The sequence below is a fragment of the Biomphalaria glabrata genome, chromosome 2, assembly GCF_947242115.1.
Source record: "Biomphalaria glabrata chromosome 2, xgBioGlab47.1, whole genome shotgun sequence".
In the NCBI taxonomy this organism is placed as follows: Eukaryota; Metazoa; Mollusca; class Gastropoda; family Planorbidae; genus Biomphalaria; species Biomphalaria glabrata.
Genome location: NC_074712.1, coordinates 8605245 through 8623352, shown reverse-complemented (window position 1 = coordinate 8623352; position 18108 = coordinate 8605245). Strand labels below are relative to the sequence as shown.

Genomic DNA, 18108 nt, shown 5'->3' with positions numbered 1-18108 from the left:
ACTTGAGGTCAACAATTCACAAAGATAGATTGAAACATTTGGTAATTCTTGCTATTGAGCGTGATCTATGTAGGCAACAGAATTATCATGATATAATGTATGACTTTTCTACACGCAAGGCTCGTAAAGTAATTCTGTGCGTAGTAAAGAATGAATAAAATGCATAGACGAATTTACTTTCTAATACAAACTCTTAAATTTCACTTATTGTCCGCTTCCCTACCCAAACTTGGCCCCGCGAAATCCGTTTCGCATAGGTCCTCACAATGCTTAAGTCGGCCCTGCTATTTAGTGACGGGTGAATATACATAGTAGATTCTTTGTTCTCTTTCCATGACTTCTTGGTCACAATGGTTAAGTCCGCCGCTGCTATTTAGTGTTTGTAAAATCTTTGTTTGTAAAATGTTTTACATGTTTCGGATGTTCCTTCAGAGTTAAAGAAAGTTTGCTTAGTCCAAACCTCCCGCAGGACGAAGGGGAATGGGAGCGGGCAGGGTTTGACAGTCTAGCGCGCAGCCATACGTAGCGACGTGTGAATACTCACGTGTTCTCCCCCCCCCCTCTTGTTTTTTCGTGGGGTTACTATCCGCAGAAATAAGAGAGTGATATTTCCTTTAATTCTTGTTTGACCTATTGAGGGAAGAAGACAATTATATATATAGATATATAGATATTTCTCAGACAAATCGAATTTTCGGAATAGTTTATCGTTCTCTCCAACATACGCTTGAAACATTTTCTTCATATTGTTACGTATTTCTGAATCCTCTGGCTAGATGTATTAGTTGGCACACAAATAAAAACACTGCAAAGAACTTGACGACTAAACTTTCAGTTTCATATAACTTTATTGACTATTAAATCTAACAATTTGTTACTGTAACATGTAGCGTAGAAGACTGTACAATATCTGTCAGTTTACAGTTAGCTATACTTCGTTGCAATTCATCTCTTCACTGCGTTGCAATTCATGTCTTCTGAACTTGCATCGAGCCGTATTCCACAGAACAGACCAACAACACACTTCCCAGTGTCGCTCCAGGTCTCCCAAAGCTGAACCAAGTCGTACTCAAAGTCTACCGAATCAGAGCCGCACACGTCTTACATCGACTGTATCGACTGTAACGGCTCAAGTCCACTGTAGTTCGCTGTATAGACTTTAACGACAGTAGTCCACTCCAGTTAACTCTACCCTAGTTAACTTGCATCGAGTCGTACACATTTCTCTTCCACAGAGCCGCACACGTCTTACATCGTCTGTATCGACTGTAACGGCTCACTCACGACTCCATACGACTGACTTTCACATTAACTTTCTGACTTATATAGAGTCCCAAATCGCTTGTCCAAAGTTGCACACACACGGCTAGTATCTTCTGGAATAACACGTGAGGAAACGTCACATCCGGTCTTTATTTATACATGTAGATTCCAGAGAACACCCGCTGCAGTGTCATCAAGTCGGGGTCACACGTAGTGACCTCTATCTGTCACTGTTCATTAGTAACTGTCCCCCTACTTAGATCTGTTCGTCCCCTGGAACAACACGTGATGACACGTCACATCCTGTCTTTGTTTGTACATGTAGATTCCAGAGAACACTCGCTGCTGTGTCATCTCACCGGGGTCATACGTTGACCTCTACCTATCACTGTTCATTTGTAACAATATTGTACTGTGTGAGAATAAAGTCTCTTCATCAGAATCCATTTCTTTCCTGCTTTGTGTTAAAATAGCTTGTCAAGCCAGGGAAGCCTCCACGTACCACGGGTAAGGGCACCTTGTGTTCTACCAAACTCCACGGGTTCTATGGGATTTGTCCCAGCACTCAAACATTTTACCATTTTTAATGTGTCCATGGATCTTTCTAAGACTAAGACTAAGACTAAGACTGCTTTATTGATCCTTACGGAAATTTGTTGTGATTACAAGGACTCGTTTCTCATATAAAGACAACACAACAGAAAAATACACATAAATACAACAGACAACATAAAGAGTTCATTCAGCGACTACACACAGGTATCTTGGTGCATTTCATGTTCCCTGATCAATGAGTGGCGGTGATAGAGTCTGACCGAGTGAGGTACGAACGAGTTTTTGTACCGCTCCGTTCTTGTTTTGATTGACAGCAGTCGCCCACTTCGCGACGACCTGGCGTAGTTCTGATGGAGCGGGTGGCCGTTGTCTTCCAAGATTTTTTCGATTTTTCTTAGGCACGTTTGTTCAAAAAGTTCCTTTAAATGTGGTAATGTTGTGAGTGTAATTTTTGATGCTTTTTTAATGATGTTTTCTAGATGTTGCAACAGTTTAGATGAGGCGTTGCCTTGCCAACAACTTATTCCGTATGTTAGCAGATTTTGTACTGTCGCGCCGTAAAAAGTCTCAAGGATCTTCTTGTTTAATTTAAAACTGTTGAGTTTGTATAGAAAAAAGAGTCGCTGGGCTGTTTTCTTTGTCAGAGTTCCAAGGTGGTCTTCCCATGAAAGCTTGTTGTTGATGATAATGCCTAGATATTTATATGCCTTTACTTGTTCTATAGATGTAGTGTTTATTTGCAGTTCACGTATAGTTTGTTTTTTCTTTCTAAAATCTATTATAAGTTCTTTAGTTTTTGTTACATTCAGTTCTAGAAAGTTGTCGGTGCACCAGTTTGTAAACTCTTCTATCGAGCTTCGATACTGAGTTTCGTCTCCTGAAATAAGACCGACTATGGCAGTATCATCAGCGAATTTAATGAGTTTAACTGAGTCATAGATGCTTCTTATGTCATTAGTGTAAAGAGTGTATAGCACAGGAGAAAGTACACAACCTTGTGGAGCACCCGTACATAGTACTCGAGTTGACGATTTGGTGTTGTTGACTTTAACATACTGGGGCCGTTGGGTTAAAAAGTTTAGAACCCATGCTTGCAAGTAAGGGCTTACATTTAAGTTACTCAGTTTGTTTATCATTAGATGTGGCTGTATGGTATTGAAAGCCGAGGAGAAATCTACGAAGAGGACTCGTGCATATGTTTTGGGTATATCGAGATGCTTATAAAGCTGGTCCAAAAGCAATAGAATGGCATCCTCAGTTCCTCTAGCTGCTTTGTATGCAAATTGGTGAGGGTCTAGGCTGTTATTGACTTTTGCTACAAGTTGTTTAAGAATATATTTTTCAAAACATTTCATAACAATAGGTGTTAGTGCTACTGGGCGGAAATCATTTAAGCAATCTATTTTTGGTTTCTTAGGCACTGGTATGATTTCTGAAGTTTTCCAGATGTTTGGAATTACGCACGTTTGCAATGACTGGTTAAAGATATGACAGAAGATAGAAGAAATTTGCTCCGCACATAGCTTGATCAGCTTGCCACTAATTTTGTCCGGTCCACAAGCTTTTGTTACGTCTACTCTCTTAAATAACAATGTCACTTCATCCTCCGTTACAAAATTGACGTAGGGCTCTTGTTTTCCTTTGGACAGAGTGTTGAAAAGTTCTTTGTGTAGTTCAACAAAATCTTCTTTGTCAAAACGAGAATAGAAATAATTTAGTTCGTTGGCGAATTTCTCATCATCAGCCACTAAAATTTGTTTTCGTTTTGAGGCGCAGCCTGTTATTTTCTTTAATCCCTCCCAGCATTGTTTTGAGTTGTTCTTTGCAAAGAAATTCTCAATTTTTTCTTTGTATGTTTTTTTCCCTTCAATTATTGCTTTTCTCAGTTTATTTTTAGCATGAGTATGATTGAAACTTACAGGCTTTTCGGTGGGTAGTGTTTGCTCATCCTGGCGAACCAAGGTGTCTGCAACGGTATTGCTCGTCACAAAGATATGGCTCGGTATATCTGGTTTAGATGTTTACACATTTCAAAGAGATCTAGAATTCTAGATATATCTGTTTCATCCCGCCATACTGTCAATTCTTTGTACACCCTTTACATCTTTATGCTCCTTAATTGTATTCACGGGTCACGCTTTAATTTGGCGCTAGAGACAATGGGCCATGTCTCTAAAAGTAATATAACTACTTGGGGAAAGGTCATTGAAAATCTTTATATAAGAGGGAAGCATTCAAAGCATGACGATTCATAGATATTTGTTTATCTATACCGTGTATATATATATATATATATATATATATATATATATATATATATATATATATATATATATATATATATATATATATATATATATATATATATATGCAGTCTTTCGTAAAAATTGGCAATTTTGAGAAATACTTTTTTTTTACTTAAATGCGACAGCATGCAGTATCATTTCCTTTTTCTTTTTTGGCTCTATAGCCAACAACAACACCGAACAGAAAAGTGTTGTTTGTCTTTTTTGTTTGTAGATGATGAAGGCTTCGTGGCCAAAACGTCCAATTGTTGTTACAGTGGTCCAACAGGGTTTCGTTTCTTATATATATTTATATGTCTATTGCACTTTACCTTACGCGTGTATGTCGCCTTATAGCCTACGTTTTATATATCTTTGCGAAAAGTTTAATCAACTCATTTATGGTATGAATTTTCACCCTAGCTAACTTCGCTCTTAAAATAAGGCATGCATCACATGATTAATATTCCGAGTTACTGCTGTCCATCACGACTTTAAGGCTATTATATAGATGCTATGCTTCTTCGCATAGATATTGAACAGCCTTGCTCTATCATGCCAATTGTACACTAATGCTGAATTTAACAAAAAATCGAACATAAAATTATTACCATAAGTGTAGCCTATATCCTACACATACACACACACAAACACAATGAAAAAAACAAACAAAGATGTTGTCAAAGTAGAAAATATTATTTATATATTACGTTATTTATATTAATATAAATTACACAAGCTACAATTTAATATAGGCCTACAATTTTGAAAAAGAAATGTCAACACTAACACGAATACAATCCAAGATTCATGCTGTATCTGTAACGAAGTGGTGTAAACCAACAGTCTATTCAAAACGGAAACAAGGCTTAAAATATTTTCTTTTCCTTACACGTAGGCCTACTTTATTTGTTATAAACTACAGAAAAAAAAATTATATACACTAATGTGTAGGGGCTTACAACAATCTACAAACACAGAAACTACATAAATATTACCTAACAATGTAAAAAACAACAACAACAACGTTGCAGGACTATGATTAAATATCGTGATTACATTGTCTTCATCTACCAATTACATATACAATGTAGCACATACATCTAGTCACATAGTGCGATTTTAATGGGTCAGTGCTGCCTAAATCGGTACTCGTGTAAATGTATAACATTGTAACAACACTGTTGCAAAGTGATCTTCTAATTGATGCTATTGATACCCCGATCTGCACTCTCTTCCTCAAAGTAATATTTGTGCTGACAATTTTGTTTAACATTATTATGTGTATATTATGTTATATGAAAATAAGTTATAAGACTGCACTTGATCTTACATAGACTCAATTTTGTGACCCTAGAGATGATATCATTGGTAAAAGAAAAAGGCTAAAACCATTTCAAACACAAACATTACATGTTGACTCGGCTGTTTTATAAGAGAACTGATATTCTGAGAATGCAAACTGAGATTTCCAATCAGAAACTTGTAGCTTAAAATTGGTAAATTTACTAAATCGCAGTTGACGAATTTAGAGATAATATTTAATTTACCTAAAACCCAAAATAAATGAATCACGCATTTTCATACACCAAAGTATTATTTAAGTAAATTCCCCTTTCATATTCATGTTATCAAATGTTCTTAAATATTCCATCTATGGATATGTGTAAGTTTGTAAAGCTTTTATTGTCTTAATATTGTAAGTTGTATGAAAATGGATGAATTAGTTTTTCTATAAAAGTAAGGGTAAAGTTCCCCCTTCATTTTCATGTGGCCAGCACACCGGACAACCGCCTTTACTTTACCCAACTAATATCAGGCACCCATTAGAGCTGGATGGACTGAGAAGCGCACTAAAGATCCCGAAATTAAAAATTCCAGATTTCATCGGTATTCCCGGTTTGGAAGCCAATCGCTTTACCACTCAGGGTCTCCAATGTATCATTTACTGATATACAAATTATGACATATCTTCAAATATAGCCAACAAATTACTGGTATATAAAATAAGATTGTCTTCACATATCTGCAATAAATTATTGCGATACACAATCTGGCAAGGCCTCCACATATAACCATAAATTACAGCTATTCACAATCTGGCAATGCCTTCACATATAACCAATAAATTACCTGTATACAAACTATGAGAAGAATATCATTGCATATAGATCTAGATCATAGACTTATATATATATAGAGACTTATATATAATATAATATATACGTCTATGATCTAGATCTAACTAATGAAGTACTGTATTATACACACTATGATACTCGTAGCCATGCGATTGCTTCTAGGTCAAGGCATAATATATCTTACAAACCTAATTAAAATATGCATCACCAATCAGGTCAAAGCATTCTTAAAATATACTTGGCTTAGTGTTATGTAGGGCCTATAATTCATAAAATGGTACTAGTTTAATAGGCCTATATATTCTTAAAATATATTTACTTTAAACCAATTCGTTTTAGAAGCTCATTATTTACAGTAGTGACATCACGAAATCTTAAAGCCTTAATGTGTTGACTTTAACAACTGAAGCTTATAGTGTACAGACTTAAAAAGCATTAATATGAAGCACCATTGAGTGCTAACTAGGCTTTGTGCAATATTTCAATTAGCAAACAATAATTTAGGAATGTTACAATACTACCTGCTTACTCAACATGGCAGTGGACCGGCAGTGGTTTAGCCTATTTTGTTTTTATGTATGTTATATAATGTCTATCTTAATAATTACAGACATGCTTTAAAAAACGATCATTAGACCCTAAAATTATCCATGTGTTAATTAAATAAGTCTTACAATCTTTTGAATGGGCGGGAGTCCAAAGCCAATAAATAGATTTAATTTTAAAAAAATGTTTTCTTCTTTTTTTTTTCTAACCCGCTCATTGCTAAAAAGTCACTAGATTATAGTCGTTTTCAAACAGGGTTGGGGGGGGGGGGTTAGAATCCACTATCTTACCCAGCTAAAAACACCCCTATTCATTAAGACATTTCTAACTGCAATATTGTGATTTACAAAATTCAAATATTCATTAAAAAAAAACATACACATGCACACACACACACCGTGACACACGCATATATTCAGTGGCGTAGCAAGGTACCAGTGGGCCATGGTTCAAGAATATGTTGGTGGGCCCCCTCACTGAAAAAGACAAATTTAGTGTATGACAAAAAACAATTTGCAGTAAGTAATAATGTCATTGATTTAGCTAGGAGTCCATAATAAAAAAAAAAAAGGGGGGGGGGGTCTTAAAACTCAATGCTTATACAACTTATTAATAGTATTAAACGAACTTCTTAAATAATTTTTGATTAATCTCTACTTCGAAAATGGCCGCTGTGTCTAACAAACTGTCCCAGGCAAAGTGAGAAATAACATGATTGCTGTGACAATGTTTGGAAATCTTAATGATCAAGTATGTGTGTGATTAAAAAAAGGTCAACTTCATATTGAACACTGGCTTTATCTGTCGTTCTGGAAAGCTTCTTTCCAGGATTGCATCTCTGAACAATATTCTATGTCAGTATCATAGTGGTACCAGAGACTTAGAAGCATATTGGCATCATACAACTCTTTGTCCTTTGCACTTGAAATGAAACTGGGCATTAATGACTGAACCATGGTGAAAATTTTTGTCATGGGAAGGAAATGGTATGCAATTGAGAAACAATGACATTGATAGTTCGGTAAAATACGTTGATTTTGAAAGTCTTCTTTGCCTCTTGAATTTTCTTGGAACAGTAGTCAGTGATAGGCTTTTAACTTTCCGCAATCTTGTGGAGCAAAAAAAAAAAATAAATGGATCAACATCCCTAGATGGAGCTACCATAGTGTAACCACAGCAGCCTCACATCTTTACTTACATTTTGCTGACCACGTTGCAACATTTTTGATACAACGTTGATTACGCTTACAATTTTATGGTCAAAAATAAGCAGAACAATGTTATCAAATGTTTTTAATTTCCTTCTGAGTGCTGCAGGTTCAGGCGTTCTTTTTCTTTGGGGGAACGCATGATAATTTTTGCTTTAGCACATTAAATAATTGAGCCTCATGGCTGTTAGAACATTATTCCTTGATGACCACAATTTTGTGTGTGCTCTATTAAATCATTATGCTTCCAAATGGATCCAAGAACCGGCCATCTTGAGATTCTATGAGCAAATACATACACACGTTGAATCAAGTTATAAAAATCTGCAATTTCTTATACACAGCTGCCGGAATAATGTAAAGTCTAGGTTCAAGTTGCGGTTAGCACAGTTAACATAATGCGCAAGTGTTGAAGCAAGGCCTGAAGGCCATTGTACTATCCGCTCATATTGGAGGCACCATCATAGCCCTGATGGTAGTTTATTTAAAGATACATGATCATTTGAAATACGTGGAGTATTTCTCACAAATATGAAAACCTAGAAAAGACTCTCTAATTGCTATTATTTGGGTATTCTATCTTTAGGTCTACCATCTCGCTTTGAATCTGTGGGGTGAGTTAAATGTTTGTTTGTTGTTGTTTTTTTTGTCTTTTTTTTCTATCACCGCTCAGAAATTTCCTTTGTTACTCGTGTTACTTAAACGATAATCTTCGCGATGACCACGAAATGAAAGGTTGTTGCATGCTAAAGTTTTAAGTAATAATCACTATGTGAGGAATTACTTTCCACCGTCTTTTCAAGGTGTTTCTTGTTTACTTCATCCACCGCTCTCAGTTGTTCATGGTGTTGGTATGTTTGGCAAGTTTGTTGATGATTGATTGATTGTTGTTGACGCCGAACATCTCTGCTCTTGAACATCCAGCATGGCTGACAGTAACGCGCTTTCAGGACTAACACAACCGAAAGCGAGGTACTATTAAACATCTCAGTCGTTTTTCATATTGTACAGAATCATAAAGTTGCTAAAATCCATAAAATCCCAACCCTTATTTGTGCCTGAAATATCTTTTGGGCATCCAAATTAGATCTACAGAACTCGTGTTTGACAATATATTTCATGACTTCTAAAGGATGTGTATTATTAGAATTTCGTCCTTTGTTAGTTGGTATTTTTCTTCAGGTAATGTATTGATAAATGAGAAAGACATATACAATCTTTACTATTCATAGCAGTTCAATTATTTTTAGCCACTTTGGTCTCATACTCAAGGGCTCATGTGCGCCCCAAGAAATCATGAGTCATGGTCCCATGTACAATGAACCCGTTAGCGACATGGTTGTTACACCATGGGCTGTGGGCCCCTAATGGTCGTGGGTTCGCGTGCATTGAACCCCCCTTCGCGCCACGGATGCTACGCCACTGCATATATTATCAATCAGAAATATACTATTTACAACTTCCATGCAATGGGCCCCTTCCAAAGTAGTTGACTGAGGGTTGCACTGCAATATAGTGTACCTCTTAAAGTTTTGAATTAGTGCTCATAACACGTAAACACGTAAGTTTGGCGAGGGCGGTATTGTTTTTCTATTGTGATGCGGCTGGAGATGAACAACATGAATGTTAAGTTACGTTGAGTTATTTCTCTTTTAACGTAAAAGTGTCGCGGAGGGGCGCTGCAGATAGTCTGCTGCTAGTTGTGAGGCCCGTTGACGCGAATTCTCTTCTCTTGTAAAGTTCTTTTCACTTCGTAAACTCGCTTTTTGTTGTGAAGGTCGAATGCCTTAAGTTATAGGCTACCAAGTATTGTTAGCTGACTGGCATTCTTACTTTGTGCCCTAACCATTTTAGTGGCTCTAGTTAAGACAGTATAAAAGGCACTACCCATCTTCCTGGTGTAAATTAAACCTTAACCCATAGTCCTCTTTTTGGAGTGAGAAACGGTAGAGTTAGACTAAGTTTGAACTAGCTTGAGACATCTGCGTTGACAGAGATGTAGTGAGATGTCAACAGAGACAGCAAGTGGGCAATGAATATTCACTGGTTTAAGAAGGCGCATTAAAATCTCTTCAAATACGACTGAGGTGGGTTAAGTGCTATCTGTGACTCACGTTTAGTGTTATACGTAGCAATTAGGGTTATCGATGTCCCCTGGCAAGTAGGCTATTTATGTTCCTAGCCATATGTTTTAGAAGTAATGTCCTCTTACTAACAGGGATATTTATGTCCCTAGCCATAAGGTTTCGTAATGCCCCCTTGCAAGCAGGGCTATTTATATCCGATGGCAAGTAGGGCTACTTATGTCCCCTGTCAGTACCTTTAAAGACTGGGTGGAGTCACGCGGACGCTCTCAAATACCATAATGGAGTCCCGACGGAACAAATTCTAACTCGAGATTCGGTGTGAGTTCTAACGAACAGCCACCACGTATAATAAATGTGTGTGACCCCTTCTACGACCTAGTTTGGAAGGGGGGGGGGCATTGCAGTTTCAGACATAGCTGTTTTGATGCCGCGTAACATTCGTAACCACCTCAAACTTATCGGAATTCGTTTCGTTGAGGTGCATCCCTCTAAGACGAGCCTGCTCAGCCGCCATGTCTGCATGTGTAGCATTGGTGCCTTCATGCCCAGGAGAGTCGTCTGCCCTGTTTAACAGAGGACTCTCTTCTTCGCGGGCTTCATGTACCGGTACGTCGCCGTCAGGTGCCATTGTTGGAGCTGTATTGGTCTGCTCGTGACCTCCGTGACCTATGTCGAAGGTGCCGGTCTGCTTGAGCTCGTCATCAGTACTGCAGTTTGTGTCCATACTGCCGTTGCTTTGGCCAAGTTGTGCCATGGAGTTCTCAGTGGAAGAGTGAGTTATAACTAATGACAGACTCGTGTCTTTATCTGAAAAAAAATTTTAACAAAAGTTCAATATAAAAATACTCTTTTTTTATAAACTGTATCACCGAAATAATATGTAATTCATTTTTAAAAGAGCTAGAATCTAACCATAAATTAGTGCGAATGGCAATATTTTATTGATTGTTTTTTAAAACTCAAAAGTCATCCACATATCATACGCAGTGCGCTATGGTCAAATAACTTTTGTGGACCAATTTTTTTTTTGGGGGGGGGGGATCTCGGGTCAAAATTCGAACTCCAGCTTCTAGCCACTGAGCTAATTAAATACTTATAAAAATGGAAGATTTTATAGTAAGTTGAAAATTGTTAGCGAACGAGGTTTATCTCCTTTAACTAAGTACATTTTATATATTTAACCAAATTAATTAATTACGACTAATTTATTAAATAATTGGTTAAGTTTTTTAATTGACAAATGTGTTACCATCGCCAATAAATCATTATGCAAAGTTTTAACTTAATCCGAGAATGGAAAGTGGGAGAAAAAAAACGTCTACACGATTTTGACCAGACAGACACGAAGTGACTGATATAAGCTTGTTAAAAAAAAATCTAAATTTAAGAAAATGCATGATGGGTATGTTGACTTTCCTACGGAAATGAAGATCATTATTAAATTTAAAAAATATATCAACTCACTGTCTGTCTAGTAAAAAGTTTGTACACGTTATTTCTCCCATATCCAATCTCGGATTCAGCTGAAATTTCGCACAATTATTTCTTTTCAATTATTTCTGTTACCTGCCAACACAATAAACATTTAAAAAGCTATCATCCAGATACCCCCTTCTTTCTCTCCCATACTCATTTTTGGGCAAGTGTATTGAGAAAGCTAAAAGCATGAAATTACGCTAAACAAAAACATAACTTAGAATGAATTGGAGGGAGTAAAAGCACCATACGGGGTTAGGAGGATAAGTCTGTTTCCCTTTTCTACTGTGACAGCACATATTTACAGCAGAAGTATGTCTAGGATATATTAAAGTCACAATTGGCTGATTGCTCTTGCTCTACTAAAAGATGAGGCCTTTTATATACAGCCTTAACGTATGACACTTACCTTTACAACATATTCTATTGTTTAACCAATCTGTTTTAGTCAGCACCAGAAGAAAGATGCCGATCAACAGCAAAATCAAGATTACGCTTAGGCCCGCAACAGCGACCTGATATAGCAACAAGAATTCATTGGGTGGAGTCTCGTTGATTATTGGCACATCGTCTGCTGAAGATATGGAAAGTGAAGGAATGAGGGATTATATTTTTATGTCATCCACTCTAAAACAAGTGTCATAAAACAAACGTTGTTTTTTTTTAAAATCCATTCCTCCTTTAGAAAGCTGATAGTGTTTCTACAGTGACCGAAATGGAAGTCTACAAGGTATTCGTTATAAGTACGCTACTGTATGGCAGTGAACCATGGACCACCTACGCAAAGCAAGAGAGAAACACAAACTAAACTATTTCATTTGCTATGTCTCCGAAGGATCTTGAAAATCACATGGAAAGAAAGCGTGTGCAATACTGTGATCCTTGCGCGAGCAGGTATTACCAGCATCTTTACAGTCCTCAGACAACGCCGCTTGCGCTGGCTTGGACATGTTCGCCGGATAGAGGACAATCGCATCCCGAAAGTCATTCTCTACGGACAACTCGCGACTGGCTAAAGAAACACTGGTCGCGCCCACCTCCGTTACAAAGATGTAATAAAACGGGACCTCAAATCAGTAAACATCAATACTGACCATTGGGAAGACATAGCTCTGTCTAGACCATATGGAGAGAGACAGTGACCAAGAAAGCTATGGACAGCAAAAAAAAACAACAACATGGGCCTCAGCTCTGGAAGAAAAACGTAGCCTACAATGCGAAAAATGGCCAGCTCCTCTACCACCGAAGCGAAAGCCACCTTAACCTGCGATATTTGTGGACGGGAGTGTCTCTCCAAAATAGGTCTCCACAGCCACATGAAAGTGTTTGAGATGAACCATAGTCGTTCTACCATTGAAGGAGGCCAACGAAGAGTTTTATTATTTCTTAGTCTATTTATTTCTTGTTATGCTTCTCTATTGCGAAGAATAATTCCAATGAGCTCTGCACAGTCAAAGTTCTTCTATTAAAAGTCCAGCTAATGATCTCTACTTAAGATGCAGTGCAAAGAGTTTCATGTACGTCTACTTATTTATTTATTCAACTCCTTACTGAATACCGGTACAAAGAAACATTTGAGTCGAGAGCGGGAATTCCCGCTGAAAAAAAAAAAAGAAAAAAAAAAGAAAAAAAAAGTAAGGTTCCCTTTTCAGACCAGACGGTCTATAGGTCATCTGTTTCTTTGGCCAACGGTTAACGACCAACCGCCTTTACTTTTCCCTTCTTAAGTCAGGTACTCATTTGAGTTGAGTGGACTCAGGGGCGCCCTAAAAGTTAAAAATTCCAGTCTTCACCGAGATTACATAAACGTCAGCGGTCCAATAAAGAGTTTTTCACTGTTAGGTAGGTTTTTCTTTTCCAAATATAATAATAAATTGTCAAATTTCTAGGAAAATCTTTAGAGCCGTTTTCGAAATATCTTCCCAGTATCCACCCAGAAGGCTTAGAAGCCATGAAAAGTTTGCAAGCGAATAGGAGGGATTATACAAATATAAAGTAGGCTTACTTCTAGCACATGTAAATCCACTATACAAAATAGAATGGTGTATTATTATTATTATTATTATTTTGTTATTGTTTTTTGTCTTACAAATTATAAACGTTCTCAGATCAAAAACCAATAACTCCCTGAGGTATACAAACGTTGATATAATCATGCATGTTGCTTAGTTGCAAGCAGGACTAATTATGTACCCAAAATTAGTGTCAATACCTTTAAAATTGGGTGAATTAATGAACACTTCCTCCTCGGGGGAAATGAGAAATATAATATTAATAATAACAAACAAATATAAACCAAGTTGCCAACCGTGTGTGGTTGTCAGGTTAGATGCATTAAAAGAAGCAGGGATGAATGTATTAGCTAAATTGCATTATTGAAAAAGATTAATATATAATAATAATATAATATCCCCATGTTTCTCGCTTTTAAATTTAAAAAAAAAATCTCAAAATTGAGTTTAATGATGACGTTGATGCAATGTTAAGCACCAGACTGCTCCATAAAAAGTTTAAAAACCAAACAAAAAACAAATACTGGATCTACCTGTCTGCTTAGGTGAGGATACATTCTTCAAGGCATTGTCGAGCATCTCTTTCTCAAAGTGAACGACACATGCAAACCGGCACTGTCCATTTGTCCATGTCCATTCATTTTTCAAGCATTTTTTAAGTGCTTCTTCCCTTTTCGTTACAGCAAAAGAAATGCAAGGCTCACACGCACTTGATTTAGAACTGCAATACTCATCGAAGCCACAGCATGACATATGTGGATAGCAGGGAAAGGGTTTTTCCACAGGGCAATGGATTTCTTTTGAGACATCTCCTGAGACGAAGTCTGTTGACAATAGGATTTTGTTAGAAAACATGGTGTATCTTAATTCCAATCTTTTTATTAAAGTACTTTCCGCTAGTCACTCACCTTCAGTTTCTAATATCATGGCCTTCAGCCATATCATTTTGTTGTTTAGACGAGCATATTATAGGGAATTATCTTTTTTTTATCTATCTATCTATCTATCTATCTATCTATCTATCTATCTATCTATCTATCTATCTATCTATCTATCTATCTATCTATCTATCTATCTATCTATCTATCTATCTATCTATCTATCATGTTTTCTAATTATTTTCTCATCTAGATACAGCACTTACTTTGAGAATTTACGGGAATAAGTAACACAAGAACGATAATAGTTGGCATTCCCACTGGACCCTTCATTGTGGATGAGCAGTCTAATAATTATCTCCGATCTGTAGATGCAAATACTAGATCTATGATATAGCATCAATATAGTGTAGGCCTACCTATCAATTGATCAAATCCATCCCAGTGGCCCTGACATGTACATAGCATATATCAAAGTGGCTGAAAGGCTTAAACCGCTTGGCTACCTACCAAGAGGTCTCGAGTTCGACTTCCGAATCGAGCTAGCTGTATTTACTGAGCGCCTAAAATCAGCACGGAAAGCCTTCTCCCATATGCCCCCCCCCCCCCAGCTGGTCCACAAAAGAGATTGGACCATGCCCATGCTATGAACATGAAAGTTGCGCTATATAAAAGCAATTTAAAAAAAAACAAGAAAAATATATTTAAAAAATACTTTTAAGGGGAAGAACTTTACCATTTGCAACTATAGTTCTCAATAATATAGACTTTATTTCCCTTTTTCGTTCGATATCAAACAAAATAATTTATTAGCTTTAATTAATTGACTGATTGGTTTTATTTTTTCTTTATTCGTGTTTTGTTAGGTACAATAACTAATTGTTTAAAGTTTCTTCAACTTGATCGGAGAATCGGCATGGGAGAAATAATATGCACAATTATCTATGGGTACAAACCCCAAATGCGAGGCGCGGTGGCTGAGTGTAAAGCGCTTGACTTCCGAACCGGGACCGGGGTTTAAATTCTGGTAAAGACTGGGATTTTTAATTTCGGGATATTCGGGCGCCTCTGGTTCCACCCAACTCTAATGAGTACCTGACGTTAGTTGGGGAAATGTAAAGGCGGTTGGTCGTTGTGCTGGCCACATGACACCCTCGTTACCCGTAGGCCACAAAAAACAGATGACCTTTACATCATCTTCCCTGTAGACGACAAGGTCTGAAAGGGGAACTTAACAAACATCAAATATTTAGCACTATTTCAAAATACGGAAGAATTAATTTCCCGTTGCGGTATCAATCAAAAGAATTAATTACCAGTAATTAATTGACGTATTTTTTAAAATTGATTCATGTCTTGTCTTGGCCAATAAATAATTGTGCGACGTTTCCACTTGATCCGAGAATGGGTGTGGGAGAAATAACTTGTCCAAACTTTTTTTTTACCAAACAGACAGAGTGAGTTGATATAAGCTTTGTAAAAATATGCTACATTTTAAAAGGTGAATGTATTATACAAAAGGATATCACAATTCATAGCGACCACAATGCTTAGAACGAATTAAACCAGGGGTTTTCAAGCTGTGGGTCGCGACCCCCTTGAGGGTCGAGTGACGATTTTCCAGGTGTCGCCTAAGACCATCAGAAATATGGATTTTTTTTTAAAATTTCAACTTGTGAAACTTGACATTGTACGATGTTTTTCCATTGAATTGTATTAAATTCTCGTTTGAGGGTACATGCTGCAGACAAATGAATCAGAATGATTTCAAAGATTTTAATTTTGTAGGCCTGTACGTTGGAGTTGTTTAACAGTTTAAATACTTGTAAATTAAAACATAACGCAATGTTACACCATTGTGGTATCATATATATTATTTCTATCGTAACGTCGTGATCTCATTTGGTGAAACGAGGGCTAGATACTTGCATGGCGGCGCCCATCCCTCTCCTCCATGCTTGACCACAGCCGAGTACCTCCAATCAGGTGGTTCGCCTTGGCCCTGAACATGCAGCGATTGGGCCCCATGATAACCTGCTAACTATCGTAAAAAAAAAAACGAAAGCTAAAAATCTATGGCCATATTACAAGGTCTTCGGGGCTTGCAAAGACCTTCCTTCAGTACCAGGAAAAAGAAGAAGGAGGCAGACAGAGAACGCGATGGGAGGACAACATAAAAGAATGGACGGGCCTTCCATTGAAAGAGGTTCTAACTAAGGCAAAAGACAGAGAGTAATGGAGAAAGACGGTCGACAAATCTTGCATGGTGCCCCATGGTACTACAAGACATCCATTGGACTTGTATATTGGTAGAGCAGTAAACAGGCATATTGTACACAAACGAGTACTGGAACTTTTACTTACAACTCTTGTAGGCCTACAACAAACTATAAAATACCAGTAATGTCATCCTTTGACTAAGGGATAGGTAAAGGTAAAGTTAAACATCGTGACGAAATTGTAAAGAAAATTTCGTTTATTGTTAATAAAATGCCATTGTTTGAGGATGAGAAACGAATAGAAAGGAATTTAAAAACAAATTACGTTACTAGCCATCATCAAATCTTCAACTCATTGATGCAGCCAAGTTTTTATTACTTTTGGATCTAGTCTTATAATAAACTGCATAACAACATCTTCATTGTCACATTGCAAGTTGCAATTAAATTCTAAAGGATATTTATAAAATGCAGTTACATAACTTTCCGATTTTAGGGAAATCCCCATCTTATGAACTGCTACGCAATTCGAACAGGAAACAGGATAGGCCTATAAAGCACAACACGCATGAGTCAGATACTATTTTAACACCCACGCAACTAAACAACGCATTTAAAAAAGGCGATAGTTAGCAAATCTCATTCTTGTCGATTAACTGTCTTATATTATTAGCAAAACTATTATTATTAACTGTTGTCGTTGTAGTTCTAACATGGGCGCTACAAAAATGTCACGTCCAATAGGGCGTGTGTCTATATACCGTTATGTAAGCGTCAAATGGGCAACTACTTTGTGACACGAAGCCCTTGAATGATATATTTGAATTACCGCTACACTTGGCCGCTGTATCATTAAACAAAAGCTAGGGGAAGGTCTACTAGTTAAAATCAAAGTACGGACTAATTCTACCAATATAGAAACATGTTTTAACGAAAATATAGATCTAATAGCAAACGGGACTGAATAATATATATATATATATATATATATACATATATAGGCTAGGGTTAGGCTTACATATACAAAGTTAGATCTATATAAAATAAGCATAGACCTACGTAAAAAGAAAACTACTATATCACTAAACTACTCAAGTGTGGTGTTTTACATTAGCCTATACAACTTAACAACTTACAAATCTTCTCCAACAAAAACAAACACAAAGCCTTGTTTGATCTAGATCTTACACAGCAATCAGCACATGACGTGTTTCACAGATATTTTTTCCGATTGCTATATATGCAGCACTTGCATTCTTAGATCTATTTATATTGACAGCTAACTTGCTTATTAGCCTACTAACGCCGGAACAAGACGCGCGGCATTTTTTTTCTTTTAAGGCCTACATTCCTTCAGTAATTCATTTAGACTCAGTATAGTTAAATTCTACTGTGGTCAAATGAGTAGGCCTACTATTTCATTTTATATGTCGTCATG

The 18108-nt window shown here is 37.0% G+C and overlaps 1 protein-coding gene across 3 annotated transcripts; it reads right to left on the bottom strand.

Moving 5' to 3' along the window:
* Positions 1 to 4780: 4780 nt before the first annotated feature.
* LOC106067839 (uncharacterized) lies at positions 4781 to 17936 on the bottom strand. Of its 3 annotated transcripts, none has more exons than XM_056018970.1 (5): positions 17807 to 17936; positions 14718 to 14816; positions 14107 to 14397; positions 11971 to 12135; positions 4781 to 10892 (listed from the first exon to the last, which is right to left on the bottom strand). In XM_056018970.1, exons 2-5 carry the CDS (start codon positions 14782 to 14784, stop codon positions 10492 to 10494), a joined length of 924 nt encoding a protein of 307 aa, XP_055874945.1. In that variant the 5' UTR covers positions 14785 to 14816; positions 17807 to 17936; the 3' UTR covers positions 4781 to 10491. The 3 variants fall into 3 exon arrangements, with proteins under 3 accessions (XP_055874945.1, XP_055874947.1, XP_055874946.1); XM_056018972.1 differs by having other exon boundaries at positions 11971 to 12132; XM_056018971.1 differs by lacking the exon at positions 17807 to 17936 and adding an exon at positions 16996 to 17194.
* Positions 17937 to 18108: the final 172 nt, after the last annotated feature.